This window comes from Cnephaeus nilssonii (genome assembly GCF_951640355.1).
Source record: "Cnephaeus nilssonii genome assembly, chromosome: 5".
In the NCBI taxonomy this organism is placed as follows: domain Eukaryota; kingdom Metazoa; phylum Chordata; class Mammalia; order Chiroptera; family Vespertilionidae; genus Cnephaeus; species Cnephaeus nilssonii.
The window spans coordinates 82794309-82817700 of record NC_137076.1 but is presented as its reverse complement, the minus strand read 5'-3'; the positions used below and the strand labels follow the sequence as shown (position 1 = coordinate 82817700).

Sequence of the window (23392 nt, the reverse complement as noted above, 5' to 3'; positions counted from 1 at the left end):
GCTATCAGAGCCCTAAACAATTTTTATGAGTGCAAAGAGGTGCTGAGACCACAAAGTTTAAAAGTGCTGAGCTAAGAAGATAGTACCTTGGACAGGGTTTACATTGGGGGCAATGAAAATGTTTTGGAATTAGAGTTAATGGCTATGTAACATGGTCAATGTACTAAATGCCACTGAACTGTCTGCTTTAAAATTGTTAATTTTTGTTCTATGAATTTTACCTCAATGAAAAAATGTTATAAAAAATAGAATATAGTACTTTGGAACCACAGACAAGAGTCTGACTGACAGGGCATAGTCCCCTTTCACAGAATGAAGACCAGAAGCCATGTACTACTTACTCACCAAGAGATAACCTCAGTCTATAATTATCTTCGGTTCTTTCTGCTTGACATGAAAGTTAAAACATTTCAGGAGGCCCTTTCCTTGAAAATAATGAAGATTATTACAAAGTTTTTATGATTTGGCCCAAACCCCTGGGTTTTATAATCTCAGTGTCATCTCAGAGCAATAAATGTAACCATTCCATTAACGGCCAATACAACAGTCAACTACTTATCTGCCCGTCCCATGTATATAGTGCATGCTATATGCTGTCCAATGATAGGTCCTGGGAACAAAAAAGTGAGTAAAAAGTCACAGGTTGTCCCTGCACTTACAGGGCTCATAGTTTAGTGGAAAGATAAACATTAATCAGGAAATGGCACAAGTTACAGAAACTATACTGTTGTGAAGAGTGCTCTGTGAAGGAAAAGTGTACAATGTCGGAAGCATGGAAATAGGGGACCTTGAATATACTGAAGACCAGAGGAGTTTCCGAGGACAATAGCACCAGCTGCACCTGGGAGCTTGTCAGAAAGGCCCAATCCCAGGCTCCTTCCAGATTTACTGAAGAAGAACCTGCATTTTAACCAGCTTCCCAGGTGTTTAAGAAGTACTCACTGTTCTAAAGAATGGGTAGAGGTTAATTAGATGAAGGAGAAGTATTCTGACAGAGGTAAGAGACCCAGGGCCTATGGTCAGAGAGTGGGGGTCATGTTTGAACTCAAAGAAAGCTGCTATGTCTGGTGTGGAGAGAGTGTGGGAAGCAGAGGGCAGGAGATGCTGGGCTGGCACATTCTGAATCAGGTCATGAGTAAATAGGGGGGGTTAGAAGGAACTGTAGTCTCCTGAACTCTATCAGGCACACCTTTCTGGCACTAAACTGCTTTCAAAACAAACACAACGGTTAGATACTCATCCTTTTATAGTTGAAGGCAAATTCCTTTAATTCCAATGAAAGAATCAAGTTCTTACAGCACAAGTGATAACAGCTCTGGTTTCCCAGTGAAACAACAGGGTGGCCTTGCCAACACCTCAATTTGAATATGTGTAAGAAATCATATTAACATCTTCATGCCTCGGAGGGCCCTCACTGTCAGGACCGTCTCAACTCCAAAGGCAGTGACTGGGCTCTGCATTCTGCACAAATCTTAAGGTGTAGTATATTTAAGCCCCTTTATAAAAAACGTGGGTTACAAGCCATAGACTCTGGTGAACAATTAATTTACTTAATGCTTGGGAAACTAAATGGAATGTGACCCAGGAAGCCTATAAAACTCAGCAGATAGCACCGTGGAAGCTGCACCAGAAAAGATGGTATCAATAAATATTTGAGGGAGAGAGAGTAAGACCCACAATTCTACTGTGGCTTCAGACATTCATGGATGTGTGAGCATGGGAGAAACCACTTATGCCCAGCAGCCCCCATATGTACTGATGAAGCGAGTTCTGTGGTATGAAGATCGCTCAGTGAGGGGGAAGAATCATGACAAGGACTTGGGTGGGAGAAGATAATTTACACTGGAAGCTTCTCAGCAGCAGCAAACTACAGCTCTAGTAAGGACAGGAAATATCTTGATTAATACAAGAAAAACAGGCTCGACTCCAGCTAATATATCTGAGGGCAATGTCCAGGGTAAAGAATACCCAGAATTAGCATTCATGGCTCTCTGAGGTAATTTCTTACTTCCTCATCACTTCAGGGATTGAGTGTATTGACAAAAGTTGCCTGTATGACAAACAAAAAATAAAGATGGAAGCCCAAGTTCATTTTCCTAATAGTCAAAATTCTACATAAATGAGAGACAATGGGTTCGTGTATGTTAGCAATGTCAGAGGGAACTGGAAGCTTTCTAATTCTCTGAATGGCTATATCCAGCTACACAATTCTTTTCCCAGATACTCTGGAGAGAAAAATATTCTTTCAACAAAGATATGATCAACTTTCCAGTCTTTTACAGTCAGTAGAAACCACTATATGGAACTTCAAATGGCCAGCTCTGATTATCACAGACCAGGATAGAAAATAAGAGCTGTGTCTTGTTTCTTTGTGAAAATCATTGATGAGCAATCTATTAGCCTTGAGAGGTTGAAAGTTTCTTTACATAATAGGAGCAAATACAGCCCAAATTACTTAAATAGTATAAGAAACCATTAAAATAGAAAGTAAGAGACAATCTCAGCAACCAAGACGGTGTCCAATGAGTTTGAATTCCAGAGCATTCTTATGGTTAAGGAGGTCTGCTTCCTCCCTTGTACCCACAAACCAATTCAGGGCTGAGACTTCTCAGCTAACTTTGGGCACACACTCAAATTCAACTGAAAGGGACACACACTTGGTTTAGCTGACCAAATGCTTTGGAGCACTCTGGTTCTGCCACTACCAACCTCAAAGTCTGGCTTTCAGTGCTGCCTATTCAGTTACGAAACGCAGACTAATGACCTCACTTAGAAATTAGTCATTGTATGTAATTATATTATTGACCCTGTAACTTCTCCTAAGCTCATCTCCACCTTGGCCTCTTCTTCTCTGTGCTCCAAGTACACTGCTCACCTTCACACATGCCATTATCTGAGACCTCTTCCCTTGTGTCCTTTTGGTTCACCCAACTAACTTCTACTAATCCTTTAGCTCTTATATCATGCACCCCTCCCAATTAGGGACAGTCCCTGCAGTCTGCAGCAGTTTGTAATTACATGTGTGTATGTGACTATCTGGTGAAGGCTTCCACTCTCTCCTGACCAGAGGATACCCTCTGGAAAGCAGGCCAGGCAGAGAGGGGCCAATGATGAGGCAGACAATGGGCCTGTCATCAAGGAGCTTGTCCTATAACAGAGAGGAAGAAAAACTGGTGAATCAAATGTTTCGGAGGCTGTAACTACAGTATACACAATGTACAGAGTAGGGGTGGGGAGGGCAGCGAAGTCTACCTGTGCAGAAAAACATTTCAGATGGAGATACAGGCATAAGCAAAGGAAGAGAGGTACACAAGTCTCTGGGCACCGTGTGCAACTCGTTATTCCCAGAGCATCAGGCCTCTGGCATGGAGTGGAAAGAGGCGAGGCTGGAGGGAAAGCAGTTTCCAGATCCAGCATGCCTTAGTGTGTCACGCTGGAGAGTACAGACTTCGGTTTTAAGTAGGGCAGTGAAAAGGGCAGGGCTCCCTTTTGGTTACAAACATGCCTCCCTCCAAATCTGTGGAAATTCAGGTCATCATCCTCCCCCTGTTCTCCTGCCAAATCTCCCATAAGCACTCCATGCGCTCCACTCAAGGGAGCAAAAAGCAGGGAGCAGCTCCTCCATGCATTCCAAAACCATTTCAGGAGACATCACAAATCAATCAGCACAGGGAGCTGAGAATCCGGCACCCACGGCTGGGCACAGCCAGCCAAACTGGTCTCATTCTAATTTTCTTTTCTTTTCCTATTTCAATGACATTTGATAAAGAAACTTTTTTTTTTAAATTTTTAAAAGTGAATTAAGTGACAGGAAATACTGTGACCATGGTTGTGATCCCAAATCTACTTGGAAATGTATCCCTTAGTCAGGTCATTAAAAGCAGAGTCTTTTTCAGGCTGTTGAATTCCCCCTCAATTATAGTTTTCACTATATTTTGAATGCATCCAGGTGGACTGGGCTGTGGCATGATATAAACAACATGGACAGCTGGATCTTACCCAGATACCTTCAAATAAAGGGGACATGGAAAGTGCTGGAGGGTTTCATCTTGGAGAATATTACTTTGCTCCAAAATCATGCCATAATTTTACCATGTGTAATGATTTAAAATTGGTCCCCTGAAAATGAAGTATCTCAAGGCCTTCTTATGAGAGAAATAAGACCCACGATACAAGACAGGATAAAAACATGCTGGATCTGAGTATGTATTCAAAAAATATTTACTGAGCACCTGAGATGCAGCCAACAGACTAGATGCTAGGGATATTCAGACAATGAAGACTTGATTTCCCACCCCACAAGGAACACCAGAGTGAAAAGAAGGAGAGAAAGGGAGACAAAGATAAATCTGGCTATAGTAAAACTGATCAGTGGAGCAATTATTGGAGTGTGCACTTGAAGCAAAAATGAAGCCAGAATTTTAGAAGTGTTTCTAAATAGCTTAAATCACTAACAGTGAAAACATGACCCTATTTAGGGAGACAATGTAGCTTGTGACTAAGGGGAAAAAGAAAAAGAAACAAACCTCTACCTCTCGTGTTCCCAAGGTGCATTAAGCTCAGCTGGTGAATATGCTCTGCTGAGATCTTAATAACTAGAACTTAGTAGTGTGGTTTGGAAAAATGCACACTCAACAGTGATGGCCATTTATTTTAAGAAATACAATAAAATATTTAGCTATAATGCCCAAATAATGATAAGCAACATGAACCTTTTCACTACATTTTAAAACTCATCAAAAAACATGTGACGTTCTATAGAAAAAGAAAAATAATTTAGATAGCAACCCCAGGGAAAACTAAATCACTTAGGGTTTTAGAATTTGAAAAGAAATCATCTTGTTTTATGAAATTCAAAAGGACATGAATACATTAAAAGAAGGGTCTGCTTAAAGTGAGCTATAACCACAATTTTGGTTTCAGGTCTATAATTAACACTTATGTCGAGGTAGAGTCAGGAGAGAAAAATAGCTTCTAGACTCAGATAGGAACATGAGTACAAATACTGACTTTGAAACTTGGTAGCAGTGTGACTTTAGGCAAGTATGTGACCCTTTGAATCTCAGTGTTCTCCTCTATAAACTAAAAAATCCAGTATTTTCTTTTAGGGATTTTTGTGATGAAGTAGATACTGGATATCGAAAGCATTTGACACACAGTAGGTCTTCAACAAATGCAAAGTGATTGTATATTCAATTTTTTATGTTCATAAGTTCTTGAGCATACATTCTTATCCCTCTTGAATGTTGAGCAGGGACAAATAGTGATGGGAACTTTCCTTCCTGGATAAAGAGTGGACACGGCTCCATATTCTTGACAGTCCACAGAGAATACTCAATTCATTGGCCCTGAAGGAATTTTTCCAAACACTTTCAGGGTGACATAATTATTATCTTGGGGAATTGGGGTAAGTGTCAAGGCTGAAGCAACTGGAGCATTATTACCAAGCTGAGAACCAACAACAGATACCAAACAGCAGTCCTAAATAGAAAATGAAGACCCAAGAATAAAATGCAGGAAATGCAGTATTAAACATTCTCAGCAAAAGACTCTAAGACTTAATGGGGTGGAAGCTGCCGTTTTTGAGCCCTTACTACATGCCAGAAATGGAGATATGCACTTTGTATGCATCAACTCAACCTTCACAACACCACTATGAGGTAGGTCTCATTGTTCTCCCCATTTTATAGATGAGGATGCAAAGGCTCAGATGCCAGATAAGTATAGGAAGACCTCCCACTGTAAGTGGCATAACTAGAATTTGAACTCGGGTGGCTTCTACTCTTAAGTGATGTGCCATTTCCAAATATATCAATGGAAAACTAATCACATGGTGATTACCTTAAATCAGCCAAGTAATTTCTTCTTCAAACAGAAGGCTTTGTCTTCCAGAGTTCAATTCTGGTTCATTTTATAAGGTGTGAGTCCTAATTAGGACACACCCGGGGCACTACATGTTGTAGTCCCGAGGACCCTGTCTACAGACCTGTCCTCAGTGATCTTATCAGTCCCACACTGATATACACAAAAGAAAAACCATCTATATGCTGAGAGCTCTCAATAGAACTCTTGATATGTTTATCCCTGACACCTGCCCACCCCACCACACAGATACAACACAACTAGACTTCCCTGTCTTCCCTGCAGAAGGCCTGAAACACAGTAGTCATCCTTGATTCCTCTCCATGTAACATCTAGCCCATCAGTTAATCCTGATGGCCTTATCTTCAAAGTATATCCCAAATTTGACTATTACTTACCACTAGAACCATGATCAACTTAGTGCAGGCCTCCCATGTCTTGTCTGGACTACTGCAATACCCTTCCTGTTGGTCTCCCTGACCCCATTCCTGTCCCCATTCCGCTCATTCTCCAGAGAGCAACAGAGCAATCTTGGAGAAAACACATCAAGTCACTCAACCCCTCAGAACTGTCCAGTGGCTTCCTATTACAATTAGAACAGAATTCAAACTTCCTCCCATGCCCTTCCCCCTCCCACCAATCCTACCTGATCTGGCCTCTGCTTAGCTCCCCAAATTCACCTTATATGCCATACTGACTTTATTGTCCCTTAAACAGACCAAGAATGTTTCCATGCCAAGCAGGCTCCTTCCTCAGGACATTTGCACTTACTAGTCCCCCTGCCTGGAAGGACATTCTTTACATGGCTTTGCTCTTGCACTTCATTCAGGTAGTGACTTAAATGTCACCTCCTCTGACCACCTGAACTAATAGTTCCTTGTCCACTCCCATTATTCTAATTATATACCCTTCCCTGAGAGCACTTAACACTTGCTGAAATTAGAACAACAATCAAGACTTAACTATACAAACAAGGACCAAGATGGAGGCATAGGGCAGAAGCCTGATTGCTGCCTACCACAACGGTTTTGAGACTACAACGGGAGAGCGGAGCGGACACCATCCAGAACCACCGGAGGGCTAACTGAGCGGATGCTATACAACTAGAATAAAAGAGAGGGGTACGCGGGATGAAGCTGATGCCGCTGACCCAAAGACCACACTTTAAAAACTACGGCTCAGGCGACACAATGGCGGCCTGGAACGTGCTCGGCGCAGTTCCCCCAGTGGTCTCCGGCTGAGGGGAAGGCTTCACTCGCTGCCGAGCACGGACAGACGAGCCCCTGGGAGACATGGGGCGGGAGACTACGCGCTTGCTGACCTCCGAGTCCTTCAAGAATCTCAACGCCCCGGAAGCGGCCAGGTGCGCACGCTCGGCGACCGGCCACCGCTGCAGACCCAAGGGCCGACGCAGCCACCCCGGACCAGCCCGCCGCCGCGCACCGGGCACACCGGAGCTTTGCCGAGCCCGCCGCCCAACGAGTTCTGCTGTGGCTGCCCTGGAACTCTGAGAAAATGGCCGAAGGAATTGCTGAGAGGGAATTGACCAACAGGAATTGGGATCAAGAAGACGAAACTCCGCTGGGTCCCGGATCCGGGTGAAGCCGCGTGCCCCTGGGTCCGGGTGAGGCTGGGAACTGGGTCAGGGTGAGGCTGGGCCCCGGGTCCGGGTGAGGCCACGTGTCCCTGGGTCCGGGCGGGGCCGTGCGCCCCTGGATCCGGGTGAGCCTGGGCCCACCCGGGTCCGGGCGGGGCCGCGGGCCCCTGGCTCCGGGTGGGCCCGGGCCCACCCGGGTCCGGGCGGGGCCGCGGGCCCCTGGATCCGGGTGGGCCCGGGCCCACCCGGGTCCGGGCGGGGCCGCGGGCCCCTGGATCCGGGTGGGCCCGGGCCCACCCGGGTCCGGGCGGGGCCGCGGGCCCCTGGATCCGGGTGGGCCTGGGCCCCGGGTCCGGGCGGGGCCGCGGGCCCCTGGATCCGGGTGAGCCTGGCCCCGGGTCCGGGTGAGGCCGCGGGCCCCTGGATCCGGGTGAATCAGTGCCCCTGGGTCCGGCCGAGACCAAACCAGAGGGAGTCGGACCTGCATTACCACCATTTGTCCACCATCCAGAGCTGAGGGGTCAGTGCCGACATGTACTCATAGGGAACTGGTGGACATTGATATTGGGTCTCAAAAGAACTGTTGGTCCAGAAAGAAACTCACTACAGACTGATTCATTTGCCTGTCAGCATAACTATTATTGCTCGTCGCACATTCAATTCTTATAAGTATATCTCTAGTGACACATGATTTCGCTCATCTAGGGGAAATGATGAACAACATAGACTGATGAACAAGAACAGAACCAGAAACAAGGAGGCATCGATCGGACTATCGGGCCTCAGAGGGAGGATAGGGGAGGGTGGGGGGAGGGGGGAGAGATCAACCAAAGGTCTTGTGTGCATGCATATGAGCCTAACCAATGCTTAAGTTCAACAGAGGGTTGGGGCATCCAAGGGGAGGGGTGTGGGATGGGAATGGGGGGATGAGGACAAATATGTGACACCTTAATCAATAAAGAAATTAAAAAAAAAAATAAAAAAAAATAAAAAACTTCCTAGCAAAAAAAAAAAAAAAAACAAAAACAAAAAACACTTGCTGAAATTATCTTTTTAATAGATTTAGTCTGTATTTGTATTCCATATTTTTTAAGTTCACTGCTATATTCACAAGACATACTATTGAGAAGGTGCTCAATGAATATTTGCAAATATCTTTCTCCTCAATTAAGTTAGGTTCCAGGAGAACGGGGGCTTTATATATCTTGGTCACCTATATCCCCATACCTAAAATAGCACTTGGCCTATAATAGGCACCCCAATATTTGAAGACTAAGTAAGGGAAATCATCCCAGCAGTCCTATATGGATCAGGCAACTCCCATCTTACAGGCAACAGAAGAACAGGCACTCCCTTACTGGAAAGGCCATCAGAACTCATTTTGGAGTAGTTCAAAGTGCCCCATATTCAAGAGCCAGTTCACGCTCTTGGGGCTTCACACTGGATCTTCTCCATCCAAATGTTCTAAAGCTAGGTGACAGCTGGCTTAGTGATTCAAAATGGAAAAAGACAATGTGAGGCAGTATGAGCCTCCTCATACTGTTTTGGGCACCAAAACAATTGTGTATCTTACCTTCTATCTCTACATTCCACCCAGGCCCTGCATAGCCTGCATCAAACAAGCTCATTTCCCCTAAACATGTTGCACCTGGGATCAATTTCCACAAACTCTACCATGCTGACACTACAGGAACATGGGTCCAAAGGCAAAATAAGTGTTCTTTGCATCCTAGTTCTATTCCAAGGAGCTACCTAATTGATGCAAGTACTTGCTCTGAGGCTTGAACAAGGCATCCATTTAATCCAGTCAGACAGTGAAAAGGGTTTGTATGGGGCCCACACTACCAGGCAGGCTGTACTCGAGCTGGCAGACCCTGCAGGTGTTTTCAGTTAAATGTGATAATCAAATTAGCTGCACAGCACAGTTAACTCTGAAACGGCAAATTAAGCTTCCTAGGTGATCTCCCCATCTGCCTTTCTCCCATGCAAAGTGCAAAGACGGAAGAACCTTGGCCTGGTAGCAAAGATTAAGTGGAGGCTGGCAGGTAGAGTTGCTTACAGGCGGGCAGGGGTAAACATAGAGAAAGAGGAAAAGGGGGCGGGAGGTGAGTTTCTTCTCTAGCAGTCTCAAAAGAAATTAGGTTTACCCCATCCTGGAAGCTACCCATTGTCTATACCAGTGATGGCGAACCTATGACACGCGTGTCAGCACTGACACGCGTAGCCATTTCTGATGACATGTGGCCGCATGCCGAGGATGAAACATTTGCTGCTCCTGAGGATGAAACATTTGCGAAATAATGTTTTTTCCTCAAAGTGACACACTACCCAAGTTATGCTCAGTTTTTTGGCGAAGTTTGACACACCAAGCTCAAAAGGTTGCCCATCACTGGTCTACACTATCATGGAAGTGTGGCATGGAACATAGAAGGCGGATAGACCTTGGGCTTTAGCAAGGGATAAAAGCTATGCATGGATTGTTCTGTGGAGACAATGTTGGCTCTAGGCAATCCCCTAACCTGATAATCTTTTACTGTTTACCAAACCTTACCTTTGATATGCATGTTTACTTTGCTAAAGGGAAAATGTATATTCTAGTAAATAAAAAGCTGTGGGTCTGGAGATTCAGGGAACCTCCCATCTCTTTACTCCTCCCAAGTTGACTTTGCACTGACAAGGACAAGCTTCTTAGTACTCCCAAGAGAGCATAAGCTGAAGGAGGGAGGTTACGGTCTCCTGTAGGGCTGGTTATGAGAAATCAAAGGAAAAGCTAAACCTCTGATAAGATAATTTGATAATTGTAAGACCTTATCTATGGCCATTATTATTCTTGCCCAATTCAGCTGGACTTTACCTTTGGGGTCCAAATTTGCAGAGTCTAAAAAGGAAGTAATATGCATAACTAGAGGATTGGTTCCTTGAAACAAAAATGCCATGTAAATTCCATTTATTCTATTATTGCTGATTCACTTACATGGCTCCACCACCACCACCTGTTTTACCAGCCAACCATGGACAAAGTTCTTAAAAGAAGCCCAAGGAGCTCAGAAGCTGTAAAAGTCTCTCAAGTTGCTTCTCCAGTTCCTAAGCAAATCAAACCCACCTGTTTTACTTTGCTACAGTAAGACACAAAACCAGCTTTCGATTATTAATGTTAATGGCAGGGGGGCAATTTTCAATTATCCATGCAAACCTGCAACAGACACATTCCTGAAAGTCTCTAAACCAAAAATCTGTATCTGAAACTCCCTTTCTCCATGACTGCCATAAAACTCCAAATGTAATATGAGGTAAAAACAAACAAACAAACAAAAAAAAACCTAAGACAGACTGAACCCAAATCTATCCAGACCTGTCAATCACTGTCCACAGCTGAAGGAAATGAGAGAAAGGATGTACATGTTGACAAAAAACCGCAAATGGAAATTTTAAAGTCAGCCAGGCCCAGGTTACAGTGAGGCAAGAGAGATACCTGGGGTAACAAGTTTAGGGAGGCTTGCTGGGCAGGTCATTTGCACCTCAGGCTACTCCCTTGCTCACTCTAGTCCCTGGTCTGCTACACATCATCCTGGTGTCCTGACCTACTTGACCTGAAGGTAAACATTTTTATTGAGTTATTAAAGGCTGGATAATGCAGGAACCTAATCTTTGTTAAGATGTTTCTCTCTTCATTAGGTCCCTCCCTCCCTTCCTTCCATCTACTTCCTGCCCATTCACAGGAGGTAGGAAACATAATAGTTATGTGTTGATTCACTGCGATGGTAATAAAACACATGAGAGGGCATGCACAGACTACATGGCCTTTAGAGGCTGGCAGCATAGATAAGAAGCGATCAGGGGCTTAAGGATATTCCTGGCAACAGGGTTAGAGGAGAGAGATGCTCAGTCTGCACCCCAGTAGACGAGAGCCCAGGCACCAGCAGCTAGGAGCCCCTTCCTCCATCGCTGAGAAGCTGCAGAGCAGTGAGGGTCCAGCCTTAGACCTGCTGGGTGGTCCAGATGACTATGTAGACCCAAAGATAGACTTCTGTAAAAGTTTGCTTTTACAGATTCCTCATACCACTTGGGAATTTCAGACTCATCCTCCAAAGAGACTTAGCTAAGACATTGGCAGGCGGGCGTTATCATTTTTGCAAGCCAGAAACAGTGGCTCTCCACAGCCATGGTGACCTATTTAAGCCAGGAGCCCCTGGAGCCCAGCCGTCTGCAGTGAGGCCTTGTGAGTTATGTTCGCAGCTGCTTGGCCTCTGGGGTGTCAGAGATATTTTATGGAGGCTGCGACACAGGTTAGAAACCTTTACATTTTAGAATGAACAAGACCTGCCAAAGCCCCACTGAGGACAATGGGAAGTTCAGGTGCTGGGGTGTTTCTATGTCAGATCTCTCTGGGTGGTTCAATATGTCCATAATCCTATGAAGGGATTCATCTGCTTGGTTCCTTGGTTCCCTTTTCTTCCATGATATTCTACCACCTCCACTTCAGCCTTTATAACCTACCTAACTTATGCTTGAATCTTTTACATTTCAGGCTAGATGGGTTACATGGTAATGTACCAGCACCCACACAGGTAATGCAATCAAAGCACTGTCTAGAACGTAAGACATGCCACATGAGGCATGCTGCATCTATAGCGATCTATCTCTCCAAAGGAAAACTATGTCAGGCCCATAAGCCAATTCAGTCATCGTGGAGAATAATTTGGCAATATCTTAAAAAAAGAAAAATGAAGCTGCATATATCCCTGCAATTCCACTGATAGGTATAATTCTTGCCAAAACTCACAATTTGCAAAAAAAAAAAGTCTACAAGGATGTTCACTGCAGCATTGTTTACAAGGGTGAAAAGTTAGAACTCTGTCTAGCAATAGGGATAAATAGTATGTGCCATGTTTACACAGCATTTAGAGGGATGAACTAGCATTTATCTCAAAAGCAAAAATTGAGTAAAAAATGCAAGCTGAAAAGTGAGAGTACACCCTGATGCCATTTGTGAAATTACAACACATACACACAAAAACCAGATGTCTATATTTGGCCACAAAACATTAATTTTAAAATATAAAAACATAATTCAAAAGGATACACACTAAAATTCATGTTAATTTTCCACTGGAAGGCAAAGGAAATGGAACTGGGAAGGAGTAAAAAGAGGATTTCAGAGTTAGCATGAGAGAGAGTGAGGAGAGGAGATAGAGAATGAATAGGACAGATGTTAACTGTCATATACATACACATACACATATACATACACATACACATATATACAGGGTGGGTCAAAAATAGCTTTATAGTTGTTCGTAATAATATAATAATAAGTAATAATAATACAAGAATAAACTGTGTTTTGGGTATTCACAACTGTAAACCTACTTTTGCCCCACCCTGTATACACGAAAAATTACAGCAAAACCTAAAAAAATATATATTCCACATATATATGTTCCAAATGATTTTTTTGTACATATTGCTCTAATGTTTTGTTCAAAGAAGAAAGGAAGAGTAAAGGGAAAAAGGAGATGTTTTGGGGAAGTCAGGGGCTTCCTTCACATTGTCTTGGGGAATGTTAAAAAGTTCTGTATACTTTAGGAGCTAATAACAGAAGATAGGAAAGAAAAAAAAAGTTTAAAAAATAAATAACTTTTAGAAATGCATCTTTAATCAACAGTTTCCTTAGTAGTAGTCCCCAGACTTTAGTGTAGATGGAAATCACTTTGGAGCTTATTAAAAATAGAAGTCCCTGCCTTTCCACTCGAACCCCCAACATTAGGGTCCAGGAGACCTTGAATGGAGCCCAGTGATCTCCTTTTTATGAAAACAAAACAAAACTAAAACAATCCTTAGTATAGTAGAGTTAAACCTTTTAAAATATACTGAGAAACATTTTAAAATATAAAACTTAAAGCAAATGAAAATTGCAATTTTAATGTAAAAGTCTATTCCCCTTTGCCCAGAAGTAAATTTTATATGTTGATGACGATACACTAAAGTCAATCTATACAATATTTATTAGCATAGTTCTATAAAATATTGATCCTGTAATAGAGCAATCATTTTTATGTACAACTGAAATATTACCTTGTTAAAATTATGACAACTCTTGTTCTATGTAACTATTAGCTTTAATGGGACAATTCTTATGTTCTAATTAAAAGTCATCCATGTAGAACAATGCAGCTTTAAGTTATCAAAAGCTTTGTTTTCCATTACCTAATGGTGACCTCCTTTCTTCCTGCCTCCCCAAGAAGAGTCAGGGCTCCCTCTCTGAGTTCCCACAGCCCCAAACTCACACTTGGGCATTACACACAGATCTATGCTGCAGTTACCAGTGGACATGCCATGCTCCCCTCTAGGCTGTGAGTCCCTCCTAACAGGGAAGGCATCGTGTTCATCTTCAATACCTGTGTCTAGCCCTTGATAAATATCTCTTGAGTGAGCTAGCACGTCTGAACAGGTCTTAGCTGAAAGATATCCAATGAAAAAGGAGTCTGTAGCACAGAGTTGGCAGACCTGTTCTCTAAAGAACCAGACAGTAAATATTTCAGGCTGTGAGGGCCAAATGGTTTCGCTTGCAGCTTCTCAACCAGCCAGTGTAACCTGGAGGCTGCCATACACATAAATAATACATGTGGCTCTGTTCCAATAAAGCTTTATGAACACTGAAGAATTTCATATAATTTTCATGTGCTGTCAAATTTTATTCTTCCTTTGATTCTTCTCCAACTATTTAAAATATAAACCACCATTCTGAGCTTGTGGGCCATACAAAAACCAACAGCAGTGTTCCCTGCTCTGAGCAGATAGGGGCAGAGAGGTAGTAGGTGGGAAAAGCCCAGCATATAGACAGTCTGGAATAGGCCAAGTAAAAGAAGAGAAAAAAGCGGTCTATGGTGGATGAAAAGTCAACAAAGTCTCACAGTACTTGAAAATAGGACAAAAAGACAATGTAGAAACAAAAAAAAGGCAATTTTTATTATTGTTATTTTTCTTTTATTTTAAACCAGTTCTACCATAATAGTAAAGCTCAAATTCTATTAAGGAAATTGAGAAAAAAAATTGGTAGAGTTAAAAGCCACTAGTTGGAGAGAATAACCCAAAATCTTTTCAGATTAAAAGTTTACCACTAACTCCAGCATTGCTAAAATACTCTCTCTGTGGCCCACTCTCCAGTAGAAATGCAAATGAACAGAGAAGCAGACAAAAAATGGGGAGCAAAAGCAGACAAAAGGGATTCTGTCTCAGAATACCCAAGGATTGACTGTCCTGTCCTGACCTACCCTGTTCGTGCATAAAATCATAGATGTCTTCAAAGTTAAAGAGAGCTCAGAGTGAGAGTCTACGCCACTCATTAAAAATAACTAGAGATAACAACAGTTAAGACATTGGTGGTTACCCTTCTAGACTGTCTTCCTTAACTACAGTGCATGTATATGTCTCTGTTTGTATATCTATCTGTATGTGCATGCTTTTTTAACACACCAAAAAAAATACCCCTTCTTTTGTAGGTGAAGAAACCTAAGGCCTGGTAAACTTGCTCAAGATTGTGCATAAAAGGAGTTTGTAAAAATTCAAGTTTAGAACCTCTTGCCTTTTGAACCAATGCTCTCTCCTACCACTTCCTAAGAGAAACAAATAATTAACATCTTGGATAAGTTAGTGCTTGTCCACAGCAGGTGCTCAATAAATTAACATATACGGACATGAATGATGCCAACTGGGCTGTCACAATTCTTTCTCTCAGTCCAGCTCTGTCCAAGCCAGCTTCATCAGAGATGTTCCTGATTATGAATAACACCAAAGAACATCATTTTTAACAGGCTGCCAAATCCCAAAGAGCACAGGGAGACAGCCTCCTTTAATAGTAACTGCTGTGTAACTTAGAACTTTTTCTACTGAAAGTGCTTCACTTTGAAGCGTTTTCTTTTGGCTTTACAGTAAAATGAAGTACTATTCTGGGTCTTTATGGATTAGTTTATTAGGAATTCATTTTTGGATTTGCCCCATCCCCTAAGGGGGGAAGATTAGAAGGAGCTGAAAGCATCAAGACATTTGCATAAGGTATGCCTTAAGTTTCAATTAAGATCAGACTTAACCATGACTAAAACAATTTCTGATGGTATTCATGCCAAGAGTCACGACACATTAATAATATGACAAGGAAAGGATAAGCTATGGTTTTGCTAGCGTTCTCTGCTTCATTAACCATCTGTCAAGGGCCAGGGAGAACAACCCAGTGAGACAAGCAACAATTTCAGAAGGGAAACTTATATCTAGGTGGCATGCAAAGCAGTTTAAGTGGCAGTTCTAGAGAGAAGAGAAGTGTAGTTCTTAAAGAAGCAAAATGTCAAAGTTATCTTTCAGTAGAGAGAAAAAGAAAACCTGACTAGCCAGCTAGACTGAGAGAGATGCTTGAAATGAGAAACCCCCATTTGCTTGGTGACTTAAGCAAATGTGTTTAAATGTTTTCAGTTCAGGGGGTTGGTGAAGCAGCCTTCACCTTCACTGTCCTACCAAGAATATCAGTTGAGTACCCCACTGCTGCCTCATCAGAGAAGTGGGTGCATTACCCAAGAGAGGCCATTGCAACTCTCTTTACTAGAAATGTTAACCTGCAGTGGAATCACAAGAGAACAAAGCTGGTAAGAGGTGAAACATTCCAAAGGCAGTGCTCCCACCTTTTATTCCATTCATTATCCAACAAATATTCATGGAGTGCCTCCTAACAAAGCACTGTTCTAGGTACTAGGGATACAGCAGTATAGACAAAGACAGAAATCTCTGACCTCATGGAGCTTACATTTCAGTAAGAGGAAAACAAATTAAGTCAAATATTTAGATTAGATGGCAATATGTGGTATGGAAAAAAAATTAAACAATGCTGCCTGGCTGGTGTAGCCCAGTGGTTGAGCTTCAACCTATGAACCAGGAGGTCATGGTTCGATTCCCAGTCAGGGCAATCCATATGCCTGGATTGTGGGCTTGATCCCTAGTAGAGGGTGTGCAGGAGGCAGCTGAACAATACTTCTCTCTCATTATTGATGTTTCTCTCTCTTCCTCTCTGAAATCAATAAAAATATATATTTTAAGGGGAAAAAATAAAAAAATAAATAAATAGCCACAGTTGACTTCTGTTGCTTACAACCAAAGACCTAATGTACCAACCCTTTCTGAGGCCAAGGATTCCCCCATTTTCTCACTGAAAGTCTGACTTTAATAAAATAGTGATCTTATTCTATTATCCTATGCACCTCCAAGTGTATAAAAAGACCTGCTTGCAGTTTACCAACAAGCCAAACATTCTGGGATCCTCTACCACCTACTGCACAGAACCAAGAAATAATTATTTACATTTAGAATACCAAATTGGAAACATTAAATTGGTATGCTAAACTGCCTGAAGAAAAACACTTCTACACATGTGAGAAAGCAGAAAGGACTGATCCAAAATTCAAATCGCCTGAATGTTTCTTCTAACCCTCCCTTGAGTTAAACCACAAAAGTTTCTACCAAGACAGGATGAAGATGAATACAGATACAACTTTCCTTTGAGTATAGATTAATACTTAATACAGACTGCAGTAACTTATGGAGGGAAATCCACATGGACATTGAGTGACGGGGTAAACTAGAGACACAGGGAACTGTTTTCGCAGGGGATGTTTTTTCTGAGAATGGCATCTGAGAAGGCAGTCAAACTGAGTAAGAAAGAAGGAAAGTCAGACTCTCCCACAAAGAGAAACATTTTGAAGATCTCAGAGATGAGTGGAAATTTCCAGACCATGTAGACTAAGATGAGTCTTCATGATATAACGTGTCCTTCTCCCTCCAGGAAATTAAGAGTTATTAAACTGCAGCAGAGATAGCTGCTTCTGAGATGAAATCAGCCTTGCAACACCAAGAAGCAGGAGGGTAAGGGTGAGGGTGAGTAGCTGCTAACTTCCCATGGAGACCAGTCCCACACAGCTTGTGCTTTCAAACAGGTGCACTGCTCCGGGGGCATCTGAATCTCCAAGCACCTGAATACTCATGGGGAAGTGTGAGGCTTGGTATAGGGTCTGACCTGAGAGCAGATCTCAATGTCTCTTTCCTCAGCTGACCCTGTGCTGGCCCATCCTTTGTTAGGAAGGGTGAAATGGATGCTCAGTCCCCTGGGCCAAACACACACACAAACTGCCAAGAAAACAAAAGCAAAGCAAAAATAAACACATGCACACAGAAAAATCTCCCACGTGGATAAGGGCTGTGCATGCTATGTGTTCAGCATCCAGCCCTAAGGGTTTTGCTTGCCAATAACAGAACTGTAAAGAAAGCCCCATCCCATCAGGAAGATGATTGTTTCCGTTTAAACGTTTGAAGAAGTCTCCCATCTTCCCTCACCTGAAGGCACAGCTCCCTGATCCTCCTACCCCCATCCCCTGAAATTTTCTCAAACAGATTGTAAAAGCTTACATTGATGGCCAGACACTCTTCTTAGATCTTTATGTGGATTAATTAATTTAATCCTCACAACAACTCGAATAGGTGTTATTATTGTCTTTAGGTTTCCCAGGAAGAAGAGAGTGAAGTAAAGGCTTCCATGATACTGCTTTACCATGCAGTTCTCAGGGGAATGAGGCAGAGGAGCTAGCTACTGCCTGCTTCAAGGACCAATACTGGCTCAATCTATTGAGCTCATCGTCCAAGAAGCTGTCTAATGACTGCTGTTCAGGATGTCCAGCTTTCACCTCCCATTAGTCAAAGGTTTCCCTTTGGAGATTTTAAATGCCCCCTTGCTTCCAGGCTGTATACGTGCGGACAGCATTTGTGTCCTGTGGTAGGTAAGAGGCAGGAGGCACGTGGTACGGGCACAAGGCTACAAGCCATCAGGCTGCAACTACGTCAAGTGAATTGGAGAAGACAAAACTAGTCACTGCAGTCAGTGGTGGCTGAAATACACAGAGAAGCCAAGAAAATCTGATGTGTTCATTTAAAAGTTTCTGATACAATTATTATATCTCCTTTTTCAAATGAGGAAACTTGGGCAAAAAGAAGTGAGTAATTCATGCAAGTTTCAGAAATGACAAGAGCAAAACCAGGCAGTGTGGCTCCACAATGTTCTCTCTGAAGCACTCTGCTCTCAGCCCCTACAGATGAACTGCAACTACCTAGAAGTCTGCCAGCTGCCAAGCTGCTGCTGCCACAATTGAACACCACCGGTTGTGAAGAACTGGCTGGGAAACCAGGCAGTATAATAACATAAGTATTGCAGATCATGTTCACCAATCAAGGAAAGGAGAATGCAGAGAGGGCTTCCGTGACCCAAGCAGTGTGAGTGTTAGAATCAGTTAGAAACTGTTGCTCATCCAAAAAAACCCCCCAGAGATTTAATGATACTACTTCCAGGGCCAATGCATAAGAATTCTGGCTCATCAGAGAAGAAAAAAATTAACTAAAGACTAAAAACACAGTAGAAAAGATCAATAAACTGAGAGCTGGTTTTTTGAAAAGACAAACCAAATCAACAAAACTTTAGCTAAACTCACCAAGAGAAAGAAAGGACTCAAATAAAATCAGAAATAATAATAATAATAAAGAGCCCTCTCAGGGTGTTCAGTTGGTTGGAGCATCGTCCTATACACCAAAAGTCTGTGAGTTCGATCCCCAGTCAAGGCGCATGGTGGAGGCAACTGATTGATGTTTATCTCTCACATTCACATTTCTCACTCTCTAAAAATCAATAAAAACATATCTTTGGGTGAGGACTAAAAAAAAATAAAGAAAAGAAAAAGAAATCTGGCTCTGCTTACAGTTGGCTTTTATAATCCCTTGAATAAATGGGCAGCTGCACAGAAAGAAAAGATAGCATCTTCCTCTTCACTCCCCCCTGAATTTGAGAGGGAGCTCAATGGGTGGTTCCCTGGGTCCAGAAGAGGAAGAGGTGCATCAGAAAACAGAAAAGTCATTGAAAAAAAATGAACCCAAACTGAGTGGAACAACTCAAAACAAACAAGAGACCCAAATCAAAGGAGCCTTAAGACTGCAGGGCTGTAACAGCTTGAAGCCAAGCATTTCCCCTTTCAGAATGGGCGTTTCTTGTCATGTGAAAGATTTAGTTCCTTGAATTCAGAAACATTATTGATTTCTTTTTTTTTTTTTAAGCAAAAAATTTAATCTGAACTTCTGTCTTTCCTTCTCCTAACCCTGAAGGTTGGAAGGCCACAGAACAGAAATTCCTCGGTTGAAAGTAAGTGAAGGTGTGGCAAAGAGGGTAAATAAGGGTTGAGCTGATTTCTTCTTCTACATTTCCATTAATTTAAAGTGCTAAGTTGCCTGTTTGCTCTAAAATATGTGATTGTCCTCTTTGCAGTGTCCCTTTTAAATAGATTTTCCTTTGGCTTTGCCAAAAATAGCTAGAGAAGGTCCTTTGAGAATCCCATTCTTAGTCTTAAAAAAAAAAACAAAGAAAAAAAAAAAAAAAACACTCTCCTCCCCATCCCATTACACATTAACAGGCCTGGTAGCAGTATCTCCCACTTCTTCCAGAGACCTCCCATCTATCATAAATAATAAATATTTCAAGAGAAAAACAGCGTGCTGGTCAGGAAAGTAATTCTCCCAGCCCTATTCTGCTTATTCACTTGTGTAATCATCAAATATCGAGCCTCTCTTTTGGGATTGGCAAATAGGCCAGAGACTGAAGCCCAAATGCATACACCAGGGCCAACCAGGTAGGGGGCATGAAAGAAGTGGGCTGGGCATAAGAGACAAAAGGGACTAGTTAGGAACTGCAGAAGGCACGGCCAGGGGTATGGGGTGTGGCCTCTATTCACTTCCAGACAATTGTTAGCAAGGAGTTCTGATTTTTTTTCAAGCAAAATTACCCCCATTATCAATGTTGCAAACCTGTCCAAATTTTAAAAACAGCAATGTGTGAGACAACAATACCAAATAGAACACATGTGTGGGCTGCTCTGGCTAGAGGCCCTGGTTTGCAGCCTCCAGGTTAAGAAACAGATAAAAGAACACAGACTTCCTGTCCCCTGGGAGCTTATGACCCAGTAGAAGTGAGAAGATACACCTCCGGGTAATGTGTCCAATGAGGTGGAATGTGATACACGCTAAAAGGGAAGAATAAGCAAAGGCTATGGGAGTTTAAGAAAGTGAGAGGACACTAGAGGCAGAAAAGATTAATGTAGGCAGTCATTTAAGCTAAGGCTGAAGAATGAGATAGACTCTGGCAGCAGAGGCTAGAGAGGGACCATTCCAGGCAAAAGAAAATGAGCTGCTCAAGGCAAAAACAGGGAGCAGGAAAGGGGATGTTTGAGAAATGGTCAAGAGACTACCATGCTTCTACTCAACAAATATGAGTGTCCCCTGTGTGCCACCCAGGGGGGATGCAATGATCATGAGGGATACCAGATGAAGTTGAAAGGCTGGGAAGGGCCTACTTCAGACCAGGCCTTGGAGGCCATATCCAGAGTTTGAGCTTAAGAGTGATGAGAAAGCTCCTTTGAAGTCTTTTTTTTTTAAAAGCAGGGGAATCACATGTTGAGATTTGCCGAGTCCCCTGGCTGCAGAGCATGCATTCTGCAGACTGGAAAGCAGCCAGAGCTCCACCAGCCAGAACAAGCCAGGAGGAAGCCTTTGCAAGCAGTCTGGAAAAGAGATGGTGACAGCTTGGACTAAGGGGTACTGATAGAGATGGAGAGAAGTGGATGGATTCAAGACCAAGTTAGGGGTTAAAATCACCAAAACTATCAGTTCAGTGTAGGAGTGGGTGGGGCAGAAGTCAAATGGAACTGGAGAATGTGGTCAACACGGCTCTGTGGGGGTATGAGTCCACACCACCAGTGGCCCAGCAGCCACGCAATTCTGTCCCGGCAGCAGTGGGAGTCCAGCGGTTACTAGAGAGAAGAAAAGTTCAGTAGCCAGGGAGTATGGTTGAGAGAAGGCTGCCAGAAAAGCTCACAGGAGCTATCCATCTTAGAAAGCCATCAACTCAAAAGTACTGTTTTCTTTTCAATGTGCTTTGTTAAATTCCACAGCTATTTTGTTTGGACTAATCTTGAAGGCAAGGAAATAACTAGCTCTTTTCATGTGTTCGACAGTTCTTTACTAAGCTAAATCTTATCCTCTAAACTTGGAATGGAGTAAGAAGGAATATTAGAGTGTCTATAAGATGCATGTTAATGTCAAGTATCCATGCCAATTTCCATTTATTTTGACGCTTTCTTAAGAACTTCTTCAAGGAATGCTAGTTAACCACCAGGGCCTATCCTCCTTGGTGCCAAAGGCCTAGCAATGATTTTCTTTATAACCACAGGCATTTGCACATGAACCCAATTCACTCTGCTTCTAGATCACTGAGGAAATATGAATGCATCCTTCTTGATTTGCAGGAATGCCTGGGAGTACTCAGACTCCAGTGACAGGAAGGAGAAACACCCAAGGCATTAGGTGCTCAACCCTTGATAAATTGTGACGATGGAGTCTCATACAGGGTGTGACAAAAGTAGGCTTACAGTTGTTCTTATGGAAAATAATACAATCACTAATAATAATACAAAAATAAATTGTTTCCCATACTCACAACTGTAAACCTACATTTGCCCCACCCTGTATTTTGATAAGATCTCATTTGTATGCCAAGCATTTACCCCCACAATATTCCTTCATAATCCCTGCAATCTACAGAATTTTGTCCTTTTTGGAAAGGTACAACCTGAAAGAGATCATCCAAATAAGCATTAGACAATAGGGTAATGAAAAGAATAATAAGGAACCAGTAAGCAGCAATAAGACGAAAGTTGATTTTGCCCTCTTCATTTCTTTCTCCCCTTTCTTCACTCTCAAAAAATCTTAGAATGTTAGTATATACTAGAGGTCCGATGCACGAAGATTCATGCAAGAATGGGCCTTCCTTCCCCTGGCTGCTGGCGCCGCCTTCGCTCCGGCCCAGAGCTGCCTTTCCGCCTTCCCACATTGCCCGGAGGCCCAGAGTGGCTGGGGCGGTGCAGAACGCCTGCGTCATCGCCATGGTGAGGATGCAAGCGTCCCACCCCCGGCTGCTGGGAGCCTGCGTATGCAAATTAACCTGCCATCTTTGTTGGGTTAATTTGCATACTCACTCCTGATTGGCTGGTGGGCATCGCAAAGGTATGATCAATTTGCATATTTCTCTTTTATTAGTGTAGATTGTACCCACACTGCAGATGTATTCATCTCCTCTACCAAACTGGCCTTTTTATTCTATATGTCTTGATTAGGTCAAAATGCCATGCCAAGCTTCCAGTCTTTCGGCTTTCGACTCGGAGGAGGCTCAGATGCAACTTTTTTCGGTCGTCCCTAATCCGAGTTCATCAGACAACAGCTGCCTGCACCATGCCACCGAAGTTCGACCCCAACGAAAACAAAGTCATATACCTGAAGTGCACTGGTGGGGAAGTGGGTGCCAGGTGTGCCCTGGCCTCCAAGATCGGCCCCCTGGGCCTGTCTCCAAAAAAGGTTGGTGATGACATTGCCAAAGCAACCAGTGATTGGAAAGGTCTGAGGACTACAGTGAAACTGACCATTCAGAACAGACAGGCCCAGATTGAAGTAGTGCCTTCTGCCTCTACCCTGATCATCAAAGCCCTCAAAGAACCGCCAAGAGACAGAAAGAAGCAAAAAAACATTAAGCACAGTGAAAATATCACTTTTGATGAGATTGTCAGCATTGCCCGATAGATACGGCACTGATCTTAAGCTAGAGAACTCTCTGGAACCATTAAAGAGATCCTGGGGACTGCCCAGTCTGTGGGGTGCTATGTTGATGACCGCCCCCCTCATGACATTATAGATGATATCAACAGTAGTGCAGTAGAATGTCCAGCTAGTTAAGAACTACAAAGAAAAATGTTTCAATTAAAGATTATTGAAAAAAAAATGCCATGCTGAGATCATTTAACAGACTTACTG

At 42.9% G+C, this 23392-nt stretch overlaps 2 protein-coding genes across 4 annotated transcripts in view; one reads left to right on the top strand and one right to left on the bottom strand.

Moving 5' to 3' along the window:
* The window catches only part of ARHGAP26 (Rho GTPase activating protein 26), a 411202-nt gene that overhangs the window by 129931 nt on the left and 257879 nt on the right, over window positions 1-23392 (bottom strand). The gene's annotated exons all lie outside the window — the stretch shown is intronic.
* LOC307099620 (large ribosomal subunit protein uL11-like) lies at window positions 22809-23314 on the top strand (the record flags this gene model as incomplete). The annotated part of the gene is given in 3 exon segments (XM_079771400.1): window positions 22809-23157; window positions 23159-23177; window positions 23180-23314. Coding segments are annotated over 3 exon segments (495 nt in total). The 5' UTR covers window positions 22809-22816.